This window comes from Salvelinus fontinalis, chromosome 4, assembly GCF_029448725.1.
Source record: "Salvelinus fontinalis isolate EN_2023a chromosome 4, ASM2944872v1, whole genome shotgun sequence".
Lineage (NCBI taxonomy): Eukaryota > Metazoa > Chordata > Actinopteri > Salmoniformes > Salmonidae > Salvelinus > Salvelinus fontinalis.
The window spans coordinates 31629397-31653890 of NC_074668.1; the positions used below are offsets into that span (position 1 = coordinate 31629397).

The 24494-nt window shown below is 43.7% G+C and overlaps 1 protein-coding gene across 7 annotated transcripts in view; it reads left to right on the top strand.

Annotated features, from left to right (window-relative positions):
• LOC129853527 (calcineurin-binding protein cabin-1-like) overlaps positions 1–24494 on the top strand; it is a 66916-nt gene that overhangs the window by 36246 nt on the left and 6176 nt on the right. For all 7 annotated transcript variants that reach the window (XR_008759138.1, XM_055919660.1, XM_055919659.1 and 4 more), the window contains 7 exons: positions 439–602; positions 946–1042; positions 1145–1840; positions 14272–14346; positions 21562–21832; positions 23040–23195; positions 23314–23516. Coding sequence is in view for 6 of the 7 variants with exons in the window: in XM_055919660.1 (XP_055775635.1) it covers positions 439–602; positions 946–1042; positions 1145–1840; positions 14272–14346; positions 21562–21832; positions 23040–23195; positions 23314–23516 (1662 nt within the window). In the remaining variant the exon portion in view is untranslated. The remainder of the gene's footprint in view (positions 1–438; positions 603–945; positions 1043–1144; positions 1841–14271; positions 14347–21561; positions 21833–23039; positions 23196–23313; positions 23517–24494) is intronic.

The following is a 24494-nucleotide window of genomic DNA, read 5'->3' on the forward strand; positions in this document are numbered from 1 at the left end:
CGTCCAAAAATAATTTGTAACTTTAGATTTTTTTTTTTCGACCATCACTACTGTCCCATTACATTATCACTGTCATGCCCGCTGTCCTTTTCAATTGCCCTCTCTTACTATCTGTCTGTATTAAATAAATCATGTATTTACCATCACATTCATTTGAACAAAACATTTCAGATACATCCTACTCAGAATGTTCAGTTAAGCATTTGCAGTTTTTATAAATGTAAAACTAAAAACCCACCAGTGGAATCTGTTTGCCTTGTGAGTGTTAGTGGAAAATAACTCTAGTTAGCCTGACAGATGAGATCAATACAGTACATTAGCCTGTCTCCATGACACGCTAATACCAAACAGTAGGAAAATGGTATTTAGTTGATTAAGATATGGGTTCATTGTTAGTGAACTGTTGCCTATTCTCCTCCTCTAATCTTCCTGCTCCAGGGCATCTGGCGTATTCCAGTGGATGAGATTGATCGGCCCGGCAGTTTTGCATCTCATATGAACAGATCCATCGTTCTCTTGCTGGAGGTGCTGTCTCAGCTGAAGGACCACGACACACTGCTCAAAGTCTCTTTCATGCTCCAGAGAACCCCTGACCAGGGAAAGTAAGGATCTTTCCCTCATGAGTCAACCATGTTTCTCTCTGTGTTTCATGGCAACATGTTGTTCTTGTGTTTTTCTGTGAATTCGTTTTTTTAAATGTAACCTTTATTAAGCTAGGCAAGTCAGTTAAGAAAAAACATTTATTTACAATGACGGCTTACACCGGCCAAACCTGGACGACGTTAGGCTAATTGTGCGCCGCTTAATGGAACTCCCAATCTTGGCCGGTTGTGATACAGCCTGGATTCAAACCAGGGTGACTGTAGTGACGCCTCAAGCACTGTTCAACTGAGGTTTCTTGCCTTTTCCCTCTCTCTCTCTCTCTCTCGCTCTCATATCTTAAAGGAAGTATTTGCGGGATGTGGATCGTCAGGTTTTGGCCCAGAGAGCATTTTTCCTAGCTGTAAAAGTCCTGGAGGACAATCTGAACAAACTCACAGGGGTACGGAACCAAAGCACTACACATTTGGAGAGGACCGTAGTTTATAGGGTTTATCGTTTTGGCGTGCTCTTGCTTGTTGTGACAGGCTCTGTTCTCTCTCAGGTGTCGGCGCAGCCTTCCATGGATGAGATGACGACCACGGACACGTCCAACAGGCCCAGTGCAGAGGACCGCAGTCAGGCACTGCCTAAGAAGCCGGGGCTCACTGAGGGGACCCAGGTCAATGCCCCAGCCCCAGGCCCTGACTCTGGGCTGCAGGAGACCCCTCAGGCACAGCCAGCCCTGCTCACCACAGACGGAGACAGGGGGGGTCAGCAGCAGGGAAATCCATGTGGGAAGGTGGAGGCTGCTACAGGGGAGGGGGCCAGAGCAGGGCCAGAGGAGCCTATGGAGCTGGACACTGACCACTGGGGGCGTCCCTCCAAGACCACAGACTCTCAGGGCATCCAACCAGACACTGAGCCCCCCAGAGCTGTGTTGGAGCCTGGGGAGAAAGTGGCTGTGAGCAGCCGGGCACCAGAGCTTTCTCTGGAAGACCTGAGCATCAGCTCCAGACAGCAGCAGCTCCAGGGCCCGGTAGTTAAGGGGCCAGTGTCAGCCATCGGAGCAGAGCTGGGACTAGCCCAGGGGCCGCTACGCAGGCCCAGCAGGAAGAGGAAGCTCCTAGATGACGTAGAGTCAGGCAAAACTCTTCTGATGGATGCCTACCGGGCGTGGCAGCAGGGCCAGAAGGTCGTGACCTACAACCTGGGGCGCATTGAGAAAATCATGTCAGAGACATACATGCACATTAAGCAGGTATGCTGTACTTTTATGACTTATTTATTCCCTATTTACATGTTTACTGTCATTTTCTCTCTCCCATCAATACATTACTTATAACTGTGTCATGTAATGCAATGTAATATGCACTAACTGAAAAAGGAAATGGGTTTGGGAAATCCCTCTTGAGAATGATTTAGCAATGAGACCTGAAACACAGAGGGGGGACTTTCCCTGCTCACACAGCTTTAGTGCTAACACCGTAGAGGTGCCATCAAACAGTGTTATAAGGAGCCAGATAACACAAAGTAGATCATGTGTAGCCTAATCCATGCAATTGCGCTAATCATAATCATCTTCACAGTCCTACAGATATTAACTAACACAAATGGCACCGTTAATATTTACAGCTCATAACTAATTATAAGTTTAGGAATCCATACATCTAATCATACATTTAAATGGTGTTTTCATGAGAGAGAAAAAAAAAATAATAGATTAGATTTTTTTTTTTTCATGAAAACACAAATTAGATGTCTGATGAGATGTCGATTCCTAAGCTTAGAATTAGTTATGAGCTGTAAATGACGATTAGCGCAATTGCATGGATTAGGCTACACATAATCTACTTTGTCTTATCTGGCTCCTTACAACACTGTTTGATGGCACCTTCACGGTGTTAACACTAATGTTATGCATAAAATATCCTTACCTAGCTAATAAGGAACAGTGCAAAGTGTTTTTATTAACAATTATTCAAAATGTCTTATTCTGCAACAGTTGTGGATTTGATAATTACGAGAGAAAAAATTATGTTTCCAATGAAAGGTCTTATGTATTACGTGGTCCAGTAATGGCTTTCTCCACTGGATTCAGACAGACGGAACGGCCCATTTTATTATTTCCATCTTACCAGCAGATAACAGTTTTATTGCTCACTGACTAAATTACCGGTTTCCTGTTTTTCTAAGACAGCAATTGGCTGTTTTCAAGGTGAAGTTTGGGCATTTTATTTACTTATGATTTTTGTGAATTGTGATTGGGACACTTTCTAGTGCACTGGCACTGCTTGTAGACTTAGTCTCGTGATTTTGGCCACATACTCTGACTCCGAAGCCAAAATGTTACTTCTGATTCAGTTTGGATTCATGTTACTGTGACATCCCCAAACCTGAATGTCATGTTAAGTTGATTTAATTTAATAATTTCTTACGTGACGCATAGCGGAACTGATCAAATAATAGAGGGATGAGTTACTTTACGTTTTGCATCTGAGCCAGCTTCTCCTGATAGGTAGAAAAGTGGGAGCTGGGAGTGAACTAAAGCGTTGGCTGGCATTGAGGGTGTTGTTTGAGCACAGCTCTCATCAGCCTTTATAGAAGCATAGATCTAGTGATCAACGCTGACCGTGGGGAACCTGGCATGTCATTGGCTGTGTCAAGCCACAGAGCTGCAGTGGGAGGCAACAGAGGCTAGAAAGGACACTACTAGGCTAAAGAGAGAGAGATGGCTAGCTACTACACCCCTCGCCCTATTTAACTTCTTTCAGTGTCCCTTTATCTCTCTTCACAGACACAATGACGGATACTATTTTGCAAGTTAATAAAAATGAAACCATTGGAAAGTGTGCTGAGAGTTTTGGCTGGGATTTGCTTCCATACAATGTTTTGCAACAAAGACAATGAGCACTGAAAGGGGTAACATTACAAACCACGTTTCCATCCACTGTCTTTATGCGAGTAAAGTCATAACGTTAAAAAAAAAGATCACGACAGCTATGATGGAAATAGGAAGTTTTGATACAATTTTTATAAATGCCAACAGATCATTTGATCGTTTCGACATGGTGGGTTCTTTATCTGTCTTTAAAAATGAATTATGTGAGCAATGGCGGCGGAAACAGCTTTTATGCACTTTATTGATGTAAACTTGGAGTGGTGTGTGGTATGGTGATATGGTGTGTGGACCTCCAACTACGACTTGGGAAACCATGCAGTTTATTAGGCTACAGGTAAAATAAGTTATGATGAACTTCACATGGTGGTGAAAGTGCATGTTGATCTTGATGCTCCTTTCCAATATACAGTGGGGCAAAAAAGTATTTAGTCAGCCACCAATTGTGCAAGTTCTCCCACTTAAAAAGATGAGAGGCCTGTAATTTTCATCATTTTCAGTTTGAATTATATCTTAACCCAAACAATTCAACAAGGCTGACCTGACAGAATGACAGAATTAGAAAAAAAATCCAGAAAATCACATTGTAGGATTTTTTATGAATTTATTTGCAAATTATGGTGGAAAATAAGTATTTGGTCACCTACAAACAAGCAAGATTTCTGGCTCTCACAGACCTGTAACTTCTTCTTTAAGAGGCTCCTCTGTCCTCCACTCGTTACCTGTATTAATGGCACCTGTTTTAACTTGTTATCAGTATAAAAGACACCTGTCCACAACCTCAAACAGTCACACTCCAAACTCCACTATGGCCAAGACCAAAGAGCTGTCAAACGGCACCAGAAACAAAATTGTAAACCTGCACCAGGCTGGGAAGACTAAATCTGCAATAGGTAAGCAGCTTGGTTTGAAGAAATCAACTGTGGGAGCAATTATTAGGAAATGGAAGACATACAAGACCACTGATAATCTCCCTCGATCTGGGGCTCCACGCAAGATCTCACCCCGTGGGGTCAAAATGATCACAAGAACGGTGAGAAAAAATCCCAGAACCACACGGGGGGACCTAGTGAATGACCTGCAGAGAGCTGGGACCAAAGTAACAAAGCCTACCATCAGCAAGGGCATTGAAGATGAAACGTGGCTGGGTCTTTCAGCATGACAATGATCCCAAACACACCGCCCGGGCAACGAAGGAGTGGCTTCGTAAGAAGCATTTCAAGGTCCTGGAGTGACCTAGCCAGTCTCCAGATCTCAAGCCCATAGAAAATCTTTGGAGGGAGTTGAAAGTCCGTGTTGCCCAGCAACAGCCCCAAAACATCACTGCTCTAGAGGAGATCTGCATGGAGGAATGGGCCAAAATACCAGCAACAGTGTGTGAAAACCTTGTGAAGACTTACAGAAAACATTTGACCTCTGTCATTGCCAACAAAGGGTATACAGTGATCCCTCGCCACTTCGCGGTTCACTTATCGCGGATTCGCTATTTCGCGGATTTTCATAATGCATTTTTTTTTTTTTTTTGTGCATTGTGCTCTGCATTCTGATTCGCTAAAAACTCACTCCCGCTTCTTGTATCAAAACATGCTACGAATTGGACACGAGAGATGAGGAGGAAGGACTAACGCTTGGTCGCTTAGCAACCATGGTGCGAATGGCCACTGAATTTAAGCGAGTAGCTGAGGAATGGGACCCTTTGATGAGCCGTTCATTACAGTTCTCCAACGTAATCGATGGTGGCATGGCGGTGTACAAGGATCTTTTTGCAAAGAAGAAAAAAGAGCGACAACAGCTGCCTATCACTATGTTCTTCTCCCGAACAAACACACCTGCACCGCGGGCTTCAGAAGAAGAGAACACTGCAGAGCGCAGTCAGGATGCAGCGGCCCAGTCTGAAGAGCAGTGAAACGGCCTACACGTGAGTCACTGTATTTGTATACATGTAATAGTTGCTAATTGTAAAAAAAAAAATATATATATATTTCGCGGATTTCACTTATCGCGGGTCATTTTCGGAACGTAACCCCCGCGATAAACGAGGGATTACTGTATAACAAAGTATTGAGATAAACTTTTGTTATTGACCAAATACTTATTTTCCACCATAATTTGCAAATAAATTCATTAAAAATCCTACAATGTGATTTTCTGGATTTTTTTTTCTCGTTTTGTCTGTCATAGTTGAAGTGTACCTATGATGAAAATTACAGGCCTCTCTCATCTTTTTAAGTGGGAGAACTTGCACAATTGGTGGCTGACTAAATACTTTTTTGCCCCACTGTATATCAAGGGTCTTATTTTGGTGACATGATAATCTGCCGTTTGACAAATAAAAATATTCTCGCAATCTTATCCATAATAATCTCAAAATGTAGACTAGCCTATCCGCACAGCCTACTATCAGTCTACCTGCACTATCAGTGAGCTGTTGGCTAGAGTGTACGTGTCAAGACTAGAGTAGGAACATTTAGCTATTTAACGTAACAGTTTTTGCATGAGTTGAAAATGCTATGGAAACACATTGAACTTTAGATTTCTATTTGGAATATGAAAACTGAAGCAAAAAAATACATTTCGTGTGCATTACGTCGTCACACTGATTTTTATACGCAACAAGTCCGTTTGGTGGAACACACCACTGGAGGGAAAATGTGCATATTTTTTTATATTCGCATGAAAATCTGTTGCCAATTGGATGGGAAACTTAGATACAGTCTGCCTTCTCAGACACACCCTAATAGGGCCTGCATATCTCGGGAACAAAGTGGGCAAGCCTTGACACATTTTATTAGTACAATTGAGTGACACTAAATGCTTTTCCCTAACATGTTTTTAGTGAAGCGAAATGACGATATTAGGGCCTAATTCTTCACCTTTTCACGTTTCTTCTCCAAAAACAAGCACATCAGTTTCATGTCATTGGGTCTGTTTTACAGTTTAGTGACGTAGCCATGTTCCTCTGCCCTCTGGCATGGATGTTCAGTACAGAGCGAGTGCAGTTGCCAGGTTGTGCCAAAAGTTTCACAGTTTGCTTTAGCTCAGCTCTACGTGTTTGTGCCCCGCAATCCTTTGTACATCTGGCACTATTATGCTAATTTAGAAGAAGAAAAGTTGTATAAACATGCTAACAGCCCATCCCTCCACTCTACTAAATTAGGAGGACTGCCTCAAATCAGGTCCAAATGATCAGCTCTCCAGTTTAACCAACCTCAGTCTCAGACTGCTGCCTCTTGCAATCCTCCCGAGTGTTTGGCCCCCTGGTCTGCCAAGTCATTCTCCAGGCCATTTTATTTGGCAGCCACGTTTTACAACCTAGAGAGTTCCACCTACTGCATCAATCAATCAAATGTATTTATTTAGCCCTTTTTACATCAGCTAATGCTATACAGACCCCCAGCCTAAAACCCCAAACAGCAAGCAATGCAGCTGAAGAAGCACAGTGGCTAGTAAAAACTCCCTAGAAAGGTAGGAACTCATGAAGAAACCTAGACAGGAACCAGGCTCTGAGGGGGCGCCAGTCCTCTTCTGGCTGTGCCGGGTGGAGATTTTAAGAGTACATGGCCAATAAGGCCAGATTGTTCTTCAAGCTGTTAAAACGTTCATAGATGACATGCAGGGTCAAATAATAATCAAATTGGTTGTAGAGGGTGCAACAGGTAAGTAGTACCTCAGGAGTAAATGTCAGTTGGCTTTTCATAGCCAAGCATTCAGAGGTCGAGACAGTAGGTACAGTAGAGAGAGTCGAAACAGCAGGTCGGGAACAAGGTAGCATGTCCAGTGAACAGGTCAGGGTTCCATAGCTGCAGGCAGAACAGTTAAAACTGGAGCAGCAGCACAACCAGGTGGGCTGGGGACAGCCAGGAGTCATCAGGCCAGGTAGTTCTGAGGCACGGATCTAGGGCTCAGGTTCTCTGGGAAGGGAGGGAGTGAGAGAATATTTAGAGGGATTGTAGTGGCTTCCTTTCCTCTTTACCATAGCCACTGCCCAAGCCTGAAGCGGGGTTGTTTCGGACGCATACAGTCCACACTCTTTGTTTCCAAACGGCCAAACATTCAATGAGATCCAGGGATATGGTGCAACAAAAAATGTTTATTCTTCTTATCTAACAAAAAGGTATTCTCCAATCAACTTAAAGCAGAGATTACTTGAAATGCAAATACATAATATAATATGACCTGTCTGTCTTTCTGTATGTATGTCTGTATGTCTATATGGTCAAAAAACTATACCGCTCCCGCATCTAGCAAGGACTCCTCCCCCCGAAGGCCCAACTTCCTGCCTTTATACTAACACAATTAACACAGTACAATGAATGGGCAAGAGGGGGGGCCAAAAACTGAGTTACACTAATAACAAATGAATATATCTCAATCAGGTAAATAAATCATAAAGGTACGTACCTAATATTCATCATATACATTAATATATTTACACAAATGTACATGGAGCTCAGTATGTTCAGTCTTTTATACAAATATGCCCAAATCGGCTCTAACAGGGATCATACTTAAATTCACACAGGACACCAGAATAGACAGGAGATTTACACCAGAAATAACAGACTGACCCTATCCCCCCGGCACATAGACTATTGTAGCATAGATACTGGAGGCTGAGACAGGGGGGCCACAGTGTCCCCGTCCGACGATACTCCCGGACAGGGCCAACCAGGCAGGATATAATCCAACCCACTTTTCCAAAGCACATCCCCCACATCACTAGAAGGATATCAACAGGCCACCAATTTACTACCCTGAGACAAGGCTGAGTATAGACCACGAAGTTCTCCTCCACACCTCGAGCGGACAACCGGACTGGAAGATCACATCAGTGACTCAACCCACTCAAGTGACGCACCCCTCTTAAGGACTGCATCGAAGAGCACTAGTCAGCCAGTGACTCAGCCCTCGTAATAGGGTCAGAGGCAGAGGATCCCAGTGGAGAGAGGGTAGCAGGCCAGGCAGATACAGCAAGGGTGGTTCGTCGCTCCAGTGCCTTGCCGTTCACCTTTGCATCCCTGGGCCAGACTACACTCAATCATAGGACCTACTGAAGTGATGAGTCTTCAGTAAAGACTTAAAGGTCGAGACATAGTCTCCGTCTCTCACATGGATAGGCAGACCATTCCATAAAAATGTTGCTCTATAGGAGAAAGCCCTGCCTCCAGCTGTTTGCTTAGAAATTCAAGGGACAATAAGGAGGCATGTGTCTTGTGACCACTGTATGGTACGTGTAGGTATGTACAGCAGGACCAAATCGGAGAGATAAGTAGGAGCAAGCCTATGTAATGCTTTGTAGGTTAGCAGTAAAATCTTGAAATCAGCCCTAGCCTTAACAGGGAGCCAGTGTAGAGAGGCTAGCGCTGGAGTAATATGATCAGATTTTGGGGTTCTAGTAAAGATTCTAGCAGCCGTGTTTAGCACTAACTGAAGTTTATTTAGTGCTTTATCCGGGTAGCCGGAGAGTAGAGTATTGCAGTAGTCTAATCTAGAAGAGACAAAAGCATGGATTAGATTTTCTGCATTATTTTGGGAGAAAAAGTTTTTAAAAATTGTTATGAAGCTGGACAATAAGCTGCCCTTGAAATATTCTTGATAATTAGTCAAAAGATGGATCAGGGTCCAGAGTAACGCCGATGTCCTTCACAGTTTTATTTGATACTGTACAACCATCAAGATTAATTGTCAGATCCAACAGCAGATCTCTTTGTTTCTTGGGTCTTAGATCTAGCATCTCTGTTTAAAAGTAAAACATTTGCCGCCAATCCACTTCCTTATGTCTGAAACACAGGCTTCCAGTGATGGCAATTTTGGGGCATCACCATGTTTTATTGAAATGTACAACTGTGTGTCGTCCGCATAGCAGTGAAAGTTGACATTGTGTTTCTGAAGGACATCACCAAGAGGTAGAATATATAATGAAAACAATAGTGGTCGTTAGATGGCGCTGACAGATAGGGTAGCTCTGCTTCCAGCTCCTAAATAACTTTGCAGTATTTTTTTATTTTTTGTATTATTTCTTACATTATTAGGCCAGGAAATGTTTTGTGCTATTACATACAGCCAGAAAGAACTTTTGGATATCAGAGTGGCGGTAACTCACCAACATCATGACTGGGAATACGACTTTCCTGAATTGGATCCTTTGTTCGTACCCCTCATGATTAACTACTCATGGTGTGATTGTGACCTAGAACACATCACAATCAAATGTCGACCGTATTACCTCCCAAGAGAATTCTCTTCTGTTATACTCACAGCCATGTATATTCCCCCTCAAGCCGATACCACAACGGCCCTCAAAGAACTGCACTGGACTTTATGCAAACTGGAAACCACATATACTGAGGCCGCATTATTGTAGCTGGGGATTTTAACAAAGCAAATGTGAGGAAAACGCTACCAAAGTTCTACCAACACGACTGTAGCACTCACTCTGAGAACATTAGACCACTGCTACTCAGCTTTTCGAAATGCCTACAAGGCCTTCCCCCGCCCTCCCTTTCGGCAAATCTGATCACGACTCCGTTTTGCTCCTCCCTGCCTATAGGCAGAAACTCAAACAGGAAGTACCCGTGTTAAGGACTATTCAATGTTGGTCTGACCAGTCGGAATCCACGCTTCAAGATTGTTTTGATCACGTGGACAGGAATATGTTCCGGGTAGCCTCTTAAGAATAACATTGACGAATACACGGATGCAGTGACTGAGTATATCCGGAAGTGTATAGGAGATGTTGTACCCACTGTGACTATTAAAACGTACCCTAACCAGAAACAGTGGATAGATGGCTGCATTTGCCCAAAACTGAAAGCGCGAACAACCGCATTTAACCATGGCAAGGTGACTGGGAATAAGGCAGAATACAAACAGTGTAGTTATTTCCTTCCTAAGGCAATCAAACAGGCAAAACGTTGGTATGGAGACAAAGTGAAGTAGCAATTCAACGGCACAGACATGAGACGTATGTGGCAGGGTCTACAGACAATCACGGATTTCAAAGGGAAAACCAGCCACGTCGCAGACACCAACGTTTTGCTTCAGAACATGATAAAAACATTCTTCGCCTGCTTTGAGGATAACACAGTGCCACCGACGTGGCCCGCTACCAAGGACTGTGGGCTCTCCTTCTCCGTGGCCGACATGAGTATGGCATTTTAGCGTGTTAACCCTCGCAAGGCTGCCGGCCCAGACGGCATCCCGAGCTGCGTTCTCAGAGCATGCGCAGACCAGCTGGCTTGAGCGTTTACGGACATATTCAATCTCTCCCTATCCCAGTCTGCTGTCCCCACTTACTGCAAGATGTCCACCATTGTTCCTGTACCCAAGAAAGCAAAGGGAACTGAACTAAATGACTATCGCCCCAGAGCACTCACTTCTGTCATCATGAAGTGCTTTGAGAGTCTAGTTAAAGATCATATCACCTCTACCTTACCTGACACCCTAGACCCATTTCAGTTTGCTTACCGCCCCAATGGATCAACAGAGGAATACCTATGTAAAAATGCTCTTCAATGGTCTTCATTTACTATAGCCCAGCATTCAACACCATAGTACCCTCCAAGCTCATCATTAAGCTCAGGGCCCTGGGTCTGAACCCCGCCCAGTGTAACTGAGTCATGGACTTCCTGACAGCCGCCCCCAGCTGGTGAAGGTAGGAAACAACACCTCCACTTTGCTGATCCTCAACACTGGGGCCCCACAATGGTGTCTGCTCAGCCCCCACCTGTACTCCCTGTTCACCCATGACTGCATGGCCACGCACGCCTCCAGCACAATCATCAAGTTTGCAGACACAACAGTAGTAGGCCGGAATACCAACAATGACGAGACAGCCCTCAGAGAGAAGGTGAGGGTCCTGGGATTGTGGTACCAGGAAAATAACCTCTCACTCAATGTCAACAAAACAAAGGAGCTGATTGTGGACTTCAGGAAACAGCAGAGGGAGCATGCCCCATCCACATCGACTGGAACGCAGTGGAGCAGGTGGAAAGCTTCAAGTTCCACGGCTTAAACATCACTGACGATCTGAAATAGTCCACCCACACAGACAGTGTGGTGAAGAAGGCTTCTTCAACCTCAGGAGGCTGCAGAAATTTGTCTTGGCAAAATCCTCACAAACATTTACAGATGCACAATCGAGAGCATCCTGTTGGGCTGTATCACTGCCTGGTACGGCAACTGCACCGCCCGCAACCGCAGGGCTCTCCAGAGGGTGGTGCGGTTTGCCCAACGCATCATCGGGGGCAAACTACCTGCCCTCCAGGACACCTACAGCACCCAATGTCACAGGAAGGCCAAAAAGATCATCAACCACCCGAGCCACTGCCTGTTCACCCCTCTATCATCCAGAAGGCTAGGTCTGTACAGGTGCATCAAAGACTGAAGGACAGCTTCGATCTCAAGGCCATCAGACTGTTATATAGCCATCACTAGGCGGCTTCCACCCGGTCACGTAACACTGCACCTTAGAGACTGCTGACCCTTTATTCATGGACTTAAAATCACTGGCCATTTTAATAATGGAACACTAGTCACTTTTAAAGTTTACATATTTTTGCTTTACTCATCTCATATGTATATACTGTATTCTACTCTATTTAGTCTATGCCACTCCGACATTGCTCATTCTAATATTTAGATATTCCTTAATTCCATTATTTTACGTTTAGGTTGTGTGTATTGCTGTGAATTGTTCGATATTACTGCACTGTTGGAGCTAGAAACACAAGCATTTCGCTACACCCGCAATAACATCTGCTAAACATGTATATGTTACAAATACAATTTGATTTGATAACACTACCTTGAGGAACACCAACATTTACAAACTGATTTGTCAGAGGAAAAACCATCCACAGAGACGAACTGATATCTTTCTGACAGATAAGAACCAGGCTAGATCTTGTCCGTGTAGACCAATTAGGGTTTCAAATCTCTCCCAAAAAATGTGGTGGCGATGGTGTCAAAAGCAGCACTTTGCAGAGCCTTGGTCTGACGCCATTAAAAGGTAATTTACCACCTTCACGAGTGCAGTCTCAGTGTTAGGATGGGGTTTAAAACCAGACTGAAGCGTTTTATATACAGTATTTGTCTTTGGGAAGGCAGTGAGTTGCTGCACAACTGCTTTTTCTAAACATTTTGAGAGGAATGGGAGATTCGATATTGGCATAATTTTATTTTTATTTTTCAGGTCAATGTTTGGCTTTTTCAAGAGAGGCTTTATAACTGCCACTTTTAGTGAGTTTGGTACACATCCAGAGGATAGGAACCCATTTATTATGTTCAATATTGGAGTGTCAAACACAGGAAGTAGCTCTTTCAGTAGTTCGTAAATGCAGAACCAAACTGTTTTTAACACCACACCACCACATAATAAAGTAGCTTGTTTGAGAGATATGTGAACATGGAGGCTTACTTTCATGTGTGCTACTCCATTAGTACTCCATCATTTGTGCTACTCCATGTGCAGCAGCATCAGCTTCCTGACTCCCACACACAGAGCGCAGTGGTCTAAGGCACTGCATCTCAGTGCAAGAGCTGTCACTACAGTCCCTGGTTAGAATCCAGACTGTATCACATCCGGCTTGGGAGTCCCATAGGTCAGCGCACAATTGGCCGAGCGTCGTCCGGGTTTGGCCGGGGTAGGCCGTCATTGTAAATAAGAATTTGTTCTTAACTAAATTGCCTAGTTAAATAAAATAAACAGAGGCACACATCTACTGACAGACAGAGAGCAGACAGCCTCCACAGAGAGAGGCCTAATGAGGGCCACCTTCTCCTATTACTACTGTGTTTTCCTTAAGTACATGGAGTAGCCAGCCAAATAAATAAAAAACTATTCAGCCAGGGTTTTTCCAGGGCTGTCTAAAGGGGTCCAGGGGCATTGCCAGTAATGCAAACAATTATTGGTACCATGATTGTCTTCAAAATATGTATTTATTTACACAAAGATGGACCACGAAGATTGCCATTTTCCCATTCACTATAATGGGGTATCCTGTTATAGGAAAACAATGCCTGCAGTACCGGAGTCAGCCTTGGACTTTGTCGCTTCAATGAGAGGGGGCAGTCGTTCTTCCCTGGTATGCATGCACACTAATTAACTGGGTGATTTGATTAGCAAAGCATATGGATTTTGGGGTATTTTGTGTAGATTGATGAGGGGGGGGGGAACAATTGAATCAGTTTTAGAATAAGGCTGTAATGTAACAAAGTGGAAGAATTCAAGGGGTCTGAATACTTTCCGAATGCACTGTAATTCACACAGAAGGTCTCAAAAAGCAGGTTTTTCAAACTTGCTTCCCGTGATTCCCTTTTGAGAGAGATAGTCCAGGTCAATATCAAAGCATTAATTCACAAACAGCAACATAGCTAATTTGAATTGCAACAGTCAATGTACTGTACCAGGCAGTTCATCAAAACAGGAACACGATGCCGGTTATCACACAGACATCACACCGTATCCTCGTCTGTCGGTCTGAGTAAATAACGTAGCTCCTCGAGCCGCCTGCATCTGCACCTGCCGGGAAAAGGCTATACGGATTTTTATGACTAGCAAATTGAACATTTTAAATGTAAAGAAACCTAGATCATTTATAAAGTTCAATAAGTAGTTAGCCAAAAATATGTACATTACCAGCTGTTTAGGTGGCGCTTAGTGGAAACACTAAGTCCCTTTGCTATGTGTTAGCACCAATGATTCAGCTCCGGATGGCTAACGTGGCTGTATGAACGGTGTAAGAATGGGTTGCCCTGATCGTCTCTGTTCTCTTCTCTCATGGTGTGGACAGGTGGACGAGGATGTGGCGCTGGACCAAGCAGTGAAGTTCTGCCAGATACAGATGGCCACGTCAGCACAACGACAGGTAGGAGGATGACCTGGCCCACACACACACACACGCCGTGCATATTTCATGCATATACTCTACATCTACATGGATCCCATACAAACACAACACTCACAAATGTAAACATTCAATATGTCCATATATCCCATGATCCCAGTTGAATCAAAGCACTGGTCAGTAATTGATTATCCAGATATCATATTCTTGTTAGTTTCATCTGCTCATCTGACTGGAGAGTTGTTCCACAGCCAGGGCTTCTCTTCAATTCATCTGGGCTTTGATTGAAGCTATTCGAGGGATGTGTGGTCCCACAATTCAAATAAAACTTGAGGTTGATTGCTTGTTGTCTTCCCCATCCGCGAGATGTTAAGCTAGATCTAAATAATTCCCCCGTACTACTTGAAACTTGTCAGCCATGGATAGGTGGCTTGGGGGAGTGATACACTACTCTACTCACTAAATACCGGAAAATCGATGATTGTTAATCATGACACAGTCTGTTGTGTCACTTCCTCTGTCCTTTCTGGGAACAAACCGTTTTGAATAGATACGTTATCCATTTTGATGCATGTTTGTTTATTTCTTGATTATGTTAAAGTATGTCTGTTCCTCTACTTTGTTTGCACTACACATTGTGTCATTTCACTATTTTCCCCTAAGGCTGCTGTAACTTATCTTTTAACCACTTTCCATTGTGTTCAAAGCACCCGTTTGCAACTACAGTGTACAGTGCATTCAGAAAGTATTTAGACCGCTTGATTTTTTCCACATTCATCTACACACAAATACCCCACAATGACAAAGGAAAACAGGTTTTTAGAAATCTTTGCAAATTTATAAAAAATATACACTACCATTCAAAAGTTTGGGGTCACTTAGACATTTCCTTGTTTTTGAAAGAAAAGCACATTTTTGTCCTTTTAAAATAATATCGAATTGATCAGAAATACAGTGGAGACATTGTTAATGTTGTAAATGACTATTGTAGCTGGAAACGGCAGATTTAATTTTTTTTATGGAATATCTACGTAGGCGTACAGAGGCCCATTATCAGCAACCATCACTCCTGTGTTCCAATGGCATGTTGTGTTAGCTAATCCAAGTTTATCAGAAGGCCAGCATCCCGCAGTCCGCGCTCTCCGCCACTCAAGGACATTCAGAGACTTGTCCCGAAGCCACTCCTGTGTTGTCTTGGCTGTGTGCTTAGGGTTGTTGTCCTGTTGGAAGGTGAACCTTCACCCCAGTCTGAGGTCCTGAGCACTCTGAAGCAAGTTTTCATCAATGATCTCTCCGTACATTGTTCCGTACATCTTTCCCTTTATCCAGACTAGTCTCCCAGTCCCTGCTGCTGAAAAACATCCCCACCGCATGATGCTGCCACCACCATCCTTTACCGTAGGGATGGTGCCAGGTTTCCTCCCAGACGTGACTCTTGGCATTCAGGCCAAAGAGTTCAATCTTGGTTTCATCAGACCGGAGAATCTTGTTTCTCATGGTCTGAGAGTCCTTTAGGTGCCTTTTGGCAAACTCCAAGTGGGCTGTCATGTGCCTTTTACTGAGGAGTGGCTTCCGACTGGCCACTCTACCGTAAAGGCCTGATTGGTGGAGGGCTGCAGAGATGGTTGTCCTTCCGGAAGGTTCGCCCATCTCTACAGAGAAACTCTGGAGCTCTGTCAGAGTGACCATCGGGTTCGTGGTCTCTTCCCTGACCAAGGCCCTTCTCCCCCGATTGCTCAGTTTGGCCGGGCGGCCAGCTCTAGGAAGAGTCTCGGTGGTTCCAAACTTCATTCATTTAAGAATGATGGAGGCCTCTGTGTTCTTGAAGGGGACCTTCAATGCGGCGTACATTTTTATATTTTTTTGCCCTTCACCAGATCTGTGCCTCGACACAATCCTGTCTCGGAGCTCTACGGACAATTCCTTCGATATGATGGCTTGGTGGGATCTATCAGTTGTGGGATCTTATATAGACAAGTGTGTGCCTTTCCAAATTATGTCCAATCAATTGAATTTACCACAGGTGGACTCCAATCAGTTGTAGAAATATTTCAAGGTTGGTCAATGGGAAACAAGATGCGCCTGAGCTTTATTTCTAGTCTTATAGCAAAGGGTCTGAATACTTTTGTAAATAAGGTATTTCTGTTTTTTTTTATCTTTAATACATTTGCAAACGTTTCTTAAAACCTATTTTCGATTTGTCATTATGGTGTATTGTGTGGAGATTGATGAGGAAAATTATTTAATTAATTTTAGAATAAGGCTGTAACCTAACAAAATGTGTAAAAAGTCAAGGGGTCTGAATACTTTCCGAATGCACTGTATGTGTCAAATGAGTTTCAATTACTCTAATGCCAAATAATACACTCTACTCAATGTCTGACTGCTAGTGTCTCTGACTGTATAGGAAAGACAGTCCTTTCAGATTGAGGGTCTCAGTGGTTATAGTAAAGGTTATTTATTGACACAATAAGGCAACAGCTGTTGGGACCCATTCACTGTAGCCTAACTGAGGGAAAAACTAGCTGGGGTTTTGTGCTAGTTCTGTTTGCCCTTATTTGGGTGCTGTGCTGTTAGCTTGTGAAGCCTGCAGAGCGCCATGGGCGGGCAACACAGCAGTGACTGGCTGCAGAACCTGTCAACTAGATCATAGTATTGAGTTTCCTAATGGACTGACATTCTTCTCTCTTCCATAGAGCACGTGAGACGGTGTGAGCTATTAACATGCCGTGTCTGTCTGTAGTAAGATGAGCTGTGTTCTAGCTGGGTAAATCCCAGGGCTTTATTTCTCTGCACCATCCTGCCCGTGCTTAAAATAACCCCAGGTGCAGTGAGAATGTTCCCTTTTGTCCTCTGTCTTCACACAGTAGTTGCAGAACTTGTTATTGGTTTGAACTGAGTATTACCATTATGTGCAGCATTGCTTATTTGCACATGAAAGGAAATGGTACATTTTGAATTCTATAGGGGGAATTTAACACAAGTTTATTCTGCAGCCATATGCAGAGACGCTAGACACAGTCAAATTAAAATTAAAATGCTAGTGATATTGAATGTGAAACTGGGGGGAAAAGCCCGTTATAATAGCTTTGTTGTGTGATGCTCACTCTAACCTATAATCATTGCAGCTGAGCTTTGTGTTTATCTCTCGCATTCTTTATAAAAATCATCAGTTCTTCTGCCTCATCTGTGGGTCGTCACTGAGCCCCCATCCCACTGCCTCCGCATCCGGCTAGGGTCTCTCATCCTGTTGTCTCGGTAATGTAAACCACAGTACGGCATACTAAAGGGAGAAAACAATGGGTAGGCTACTATAGCTCACAATTTACAGTTATTTAGCATAATTTATACAGATAAGGGTTGTGATCATGGCCTTATAAAGGCTCTGTGTATGTGTGCATCGTAAGTCATAATGTAGATAAGACTTTGATGCTGGATCCAAGCAGGATGGTTTCATAACAGTGTGTAAATGTGGTCAGTTGTCATCAGTGTGTCCAATTTATCACACTACATCTAGGTTTCCCATGTGATTTTACTCAGTAATCCATGTTTTAGATTTAATTGACATTGTTGTTTGTATTCAAGGTCTAGTTACTATTCTAGTGGTTGTTATTTGTAAGGCCTAATACAGTGCCTTCAGAAAGTACACCCCTGGACTTTTTCCACATTTTGTTACAGTCTGAATTTAAAATTGATTCAATTGAGATTTGGTGTCACTGGCCTACACACAATACCCCATAATTTCAAATGTTTACATATTGATAAAAAATGTAAAGCTGAAATGTCAGTAAATGGCAAGCCTAAATGAGTTCAGGAGTACCAATTTGCTTAACAAGTCGTATAATAAGTTGCATGGACTCAATAATAGTGTTTAACATCATTTTTGAATGACTACCTCATCTTTGTACCCCACACATACAATTATCTGTAAGGTCCCCCAGTCGAGCAGTGAATTTTAAACACAGATTCAACCACGAAGACCAGGGAGGTTTTCCAATGCCTCTCAAAGAAGGGGACCTGTTGGTAGAAGGGTAAAAATAAAAGCAGAATTTGAATATCCCTTTGAACATGGTGACGTTATTAATTACACTTTGGATGGTGTATCAATACACCCAGTCACTGCAAAGATACAGGAACCCTTCCTAACTCCGTTGCCGGAGAGGGATTTCACAATGAGGCGAATGGTTTGGCTGTGATAGGTGGAATCTGAGGATGGATCAACAACATTGTAGATAATCCACAATACTAACCTAAATGACAGATTGAAAAGATGAAGCCTGTACAGAATACATTCTAAAACATACATCTTGTTTGCAATAAGGCACTAAAGTAAAACTGCAAAAAAATGTGGCAAAGAAATTATGTCCTGAATACAAAACGTTATGTTTCAGGCAAACACAACGTGTCACGGAGTACCACAAATCATATTTTCAAGTATGGTGGTGGCTGCATCATGTTATGGGTATGCTTGTCATTGACAAGGACTAGGGAGTTTTTTAGGATAAAAAGAAACGGAATAGAGCTAAGCACGGGCAACATCCTAGAGGAAAACACAAGGCCACATATACACTGGAGTTGCTTACCAAGACGACATTGAATGTTCCTAAGTGGCCAAGTTACAGTTTTGACTTTAATCGGCTTGAAAATCAATGGCAAGACTTGAAAATGGATGTCTAGCAATGATCAACAACCAACTTAACAGAGCTTGAAGAATTTTAATACTGTACAATCCAGGTGTGGAAAGCTCTTAGACTTACCCAGAAAGACTCAAAGCTGCAATCGATGACAAAGGTTATTCTAGCATGTATTGGCTGATTCTGTGTTGTGAAGATTCTGTATTTCATTTTCAATCAATTTGCAAACATTTCTAAAACATGTTTTCACTTTGTCATTATGGGGTATTGTATGTGTAGATACATTTTTTTTTAAGTGATCCATTTTGAGTTCAGGCTGTAACAAAACAATGTGGAATAAGTCAAGGGGTATGAATACTTTCTGAAGACACTGTATATGGGGCTAATATAGCAGATCAGAAAATGACTGTGTTCGGGGTGATCCTCTGCTCCCTGCCACCTATTCACTTTATGCTCTTTCAGGTGCACAAATCTAGATGACTGAGTCACACCTGTGAACGGAGACAGAAGATTCATACAACGTAGCCTAGTCACCAAACCGATTGAACCTCACATTAGTGAGCACACTCTTGTGTATAGAGATTACATTTTACTGAGCCTGAAAATAATGAGTTTATATCTAGACACTCAATTATAATGAGTTGCGGAGTTGCCATTGTTAATGTATCGAAGCTGTTATTGTACTGCTGGGCTATGTGGTCTTTGAGACAGAGCTGACACCTGGAAAGAGGAGGTTGGCATAAGGCTAAGAAACTCCCCTGCAGGGGCCTGGTTGTTACTCATGTGGGTGGGATGATCTGCTAGTCGTGTATTGACAGGATTCATTTTAATATCTTGCTGTTTCACCCATCCATTTACTTGGGACTTATTTGCAAAATTTTGTGGGCGGCCTTGGTCTCATTTGCACTCTGTCCTCCTTACCAAGAAGTCAGGTCACATCTCAAAGCCTTCAGTGCCACCTGCCAAAGTCGATGAAGAATATGGAGCTTCAGGTCTCAAAGAAACAATGACAGCCCTTGAACTATGTTATTTGGAGTAACGATAACTTGGCTATAACGATAACTTGGAGAGGCAATAATTTAATTAAAAGATTATCAGAACAGGAGATGACATACACAGACTGATAAGCTGCTTTTTAAACCGCATCTCAGTAATTGCAGAAGGGACCACCCACTTTGAAACCAGTCTGGCTGTAAGCAGTCTTGATATGATACTCAATGAATGGTGGAAACAACAACTAGGCTACACGGAAGAATCTGCTGCAGTGCTCTTAGGTACTTATTCTCAGAGCAAAGGGTCTTTATTGTGTTCCTATGTCTTTTATGTATAATTCATGATATAAGAAGCTTCACAGCTCGCAATGGAACCCTGTAGGAGCTGCTGTTGGTCTGTGTTGAGCTGAGATGTGGGCCTGTTGCAGCTGGAGGTTTGGTTGGTTGGTTTGTTGAAGCCTGTGTGAATCCCTCATGGAGCCTCGTAATAAACAACTCGGAATCCCTGCAGTGGGATCCTGAGAAAAATACCAAGTGAGCTATGTTATCGGTAGATCAGCTGACTGATCCAGACTAACCTTGTGTTGTGTGGCAACCTGATAGTCATGTTACCTTAAAGCTGAGGCCCGCGGAAGGTGAAGCGGTGCCATTGGTCGCCCCCAGGCACATTTGTTATTGTTTTGTTTTTGAAAAGGAGATGAACATTCGGCAAAGTAATACATTTACTTAGTAAATTATAGTACATACTCTTCTATCGCGCATGCAATGATGTCAGAGAGAATCAAACCGTGTTCGTTGTTGGAAGTAATGTCTTTGTTATTGTAATATAGCAAATGGACGTTTCAGTTTCACCGCAATGGATTCCAACTTTAACCTCGACATGAGTCATGATAAGATTATAGAAAGTCATCTCGACTCCATCTTGTGCATTCATTTGGTTTGAATCTTTAAAGTGAGATGAAATTACACTGACCCTCTGACTTCTTACCTTCATTTGATTAGCTTTACTACTGCTGTATATCATTATCAGTGCCCTGCCTCGAATTCCTCCTTCCCAGTTATCCAATGTGTCCCTGGCATTCAGTCCAAAACGTTCCTATTTGAGGGAAAACCGAACGGAAACTGTATTCATGCCATTTTCCATTGGCTGTGTTCTTCCGGTTGCCATGACAGCAGCTGTGGGAGCAGGGCAGCTCTTGTCACAGGTTGTTTGTGCAGGTCTTGTGTTTATGAGTAGTCCTCAAAACACGCATGGGAGAGTGGCAGGCAGGGTCGGAGTGTAGTCCTGGAGTTGTGTTCCTGTGGTGGCAGATCAGATCCCCCTCCAGCGGCCTGCATGCTTGCCCAGTCTGACTCCACACACTACAGGTTCCACACAGAAAAGTAAGCCTCAGACCCCCTGAGACCTCCACAGGACACCGCTCTAGCATTAAGTCAGTGTAATTGTAATGAAGGTCATTTTTTTGTGTGAACAGTGAGATGGCATTGGTTATAATGACTCAAACTGTTTCTCCGGCGGGTCTATGTACAGGGGAAAGAAGATTCTACTGCAGATGGGCACTCCGTCAGGCTCCTCCTCCTTACTGCCACTCTGTCTTTATCTTTATCAGTCTGCCAGTGATGCCCCGACAACACCTAAGTACTCCAAGGAGCACCGCGACATCTTCTTCCCTGCCTCTCTGCCCACGCCGGTCCTGCTCAGTCACGCTGCCTGCCACCCCCTGTCTGTCCAGGACAGCCAAGCCAAACTCCAGTACGAACCCCATGGCAAGGTGCCCAGACCTCCAGCCAGCGGCTCCCACGAGCATTGTCAGCCCCAGCACAGGAGAGCACCCCTGCCTATCCACCCTGCTTCAACTATGGCCTTCCACCCCCAAACAGGTCAGTTTCTTTCCTCCTTCCTCTCGCAGTACATTTCATAAAACACAACAGTAGCACTGCCTGTTAAACTGGTCTGATAAAAAACGCGTTTAAAATATGCTGCTACAAAGAGGATAAGTTCATCAAACATTTCAATAAAATTGTGTGGATCCTCTTTGGAGAATATATTGTAATGTGAATAGATTTGTAACAGCCACAGTAATTTAGCTACAAACTGTTTTTTTTCACTGTGCTGTATCTGCAGTTGATGATTCCCTGCTTTGTACCTGCTTCTCTAGGGGAGGAGGACAGATTTAACTGTCAGAGCTTCTCTCTCTCTCTCTCTCTCTGTTTCTCTCACTCTCTGTTTGTCTCTGTCTCTGTGTAATTAGATAGCCAGCCAGCAAGGGGCACACTTGCCCACCCAGAGCTGTGTTATGTAACTTCTGTACGTCATGACCTGGTTGAATATTGAATTTCTAGTTTAGTAAGTCACTAATGTCTCCTTAGTACATAGTACATTTGACACTTACAGATGGAAGTGTTTGAAATAATGTTATGTCTTTAACTCGGAACACTGTTCTCCTGATGATGCAGTGTTTCCTTATGACACAATCGTGTCAAGCCTCTTCAGTTTACCGTCCTGATTGTTGAGTACATTGAATATTTAAGGAGGGTATCATCCACATGAGTGCGCACACGTGAGGTGTGAGGTTAAGGAGATCAATGCTCAGCATCAGGAAGCTCGACACTGAAATCTACTAATGGTTTCCCAGGCAACCTGAATGAACCTGAATGAAGAGGTCGGGTAGAGAGAGAGTGGATGATTGTATATGCTGGCAGGGCTGCGAGCGCTACTGAATGATGCTACATGAGGATCTCGCAGGCAGGCTGAGGCATTACTTTCCCTCGTATTTCCTATTTTCCTCCAGCTTTCATTGTGGGATCTGTTCTGGCAGCCTGGAGCACTGTTTGAAATCAGTGGCTTTGTTTTTCTGTGTATTAAAAATTAAATGTGTCTTCCAGTAAGCTCGTGTTAATGTTGGTCATTGCAAACATTGTTGCGTTAGTATAGTGCACTGCATACTGAATCAGTCTGAAATGGGTTATTCTGTCAACCCCAGAAGTATGAGTGAGAGCCTGCCATCTTGTCTTTCTTCACTGTGCTGGTGTATGTGTTTTGAATGCTGTATGGATTGTGACAGGTGGTGTGGTTGTGTTTCTCCAGAGGAACGTGAGGAGCCCCCAGAGGGACTGTCCTACAGACAGCAGGAGTCTCATCTTTGCCAACAAATGAAGTTGGCCACTGTGTCCCCAGGGCAGGAGGCTGCAGGCTGGTACCATGACGAGCCTCCTTCCTGTAGTGCCACACAACCCTGCTCAGGTAAGAACATTTACAACCAGGAATTACCAAGTAAGAATTCCAATAAGGGGAGGATCCATGTGAGAAGTTATCACAATGTTTCTCTGTCCCATCTGTCTCTACCGCCTCTGTTGTTTAGACCAGCAGCTGTATGGCAGCAGTGAGCAGTCCAAGATTTCGGACCCTAGTCGTATCCGCTCACGCATCCCCCCCAACATGCCAAAGCTCTTCATCCCCTCCACCGTCACCAAGTTCCCCCCGGAGATCACCGTCACCCCGCCTACTCCCACCCTGCTCTCCCCCAAAGGAAGTATTTCAGAGGAAACCAAGCAGAGACTCAAGGTGCTCTCTCTCTTCCTTTCTCTTTCTCCTACAGTGAGGGGGGAAAGTATTTGATCCCCTGCTGATTTTGTACGTTTGCCCACTGACAAAGAAATGATCAGTCTATAATTTTAATGGTAGGTTTATTTGAATAGTGAGAGACAGAATAACAACAAATAAATCCATAAAAACGAATGTCAAAAATGGTATAAATTGATTTGCATTTTAATGAGGGAAATAACTTTTTGACCCCCTCTCAATCAGAAAGATTTCTGGCTCCCAGGTGTCTGGCAGGTGTCTGTCTGGCTCCCACTCCCACTCTTAAAGGGAGTGCTCCTAATCTCAGCTTGTTACCTGTATAAAAGACACCTGTCCACAGAAGCAATCAATCAATCAGATTCCAAACTCTCCACCATGGCCAAGACCAAAGAGCTCTCCAAGGATGTCAGGGACAATATTGTAGACCTACACAAGGCTGGAATGGGCTACAAGACCATCGCCAAGCAGCTTGGTGAGAAGATGACAACAGTTGGTGCGATTATTCGCAAATGGAAGAAACACAAAAGAACTGTCAATCTCCCTCGGCCTGGGGCTCCATGCAAGATCTCACCTCGTGGAGTTGCAATGATCATGAGAACGGTGAGGAATCAGCCCAGAACTACACGGGAGGATCTTGTCAATGATCTCAAGGCAGCTGGGACCATAGTCACCAAGAAAACAATTGGTAACACACTACGCCGTGAAGGACTGAAATCCTGCAGCGCCCGCAAGGTCCCCCTGCTCAAGAAAGCACATGTACATGCCCGTCTGAAGTTTGCCAATGAACATCTGAATGATTCAGAGGACAACTGGGTGAAAGTGTTGTGGTCTGATGAGACCAAAATGGAGCTCTTTGGCATCAACTCAACTCGCCGTGTTTGGAGGAGGAGGAATGCTGTCTATGACCCCAAGAACACCATCCCCACCGTCAAACATGGAGGTGGAAACATTATGCTTTGG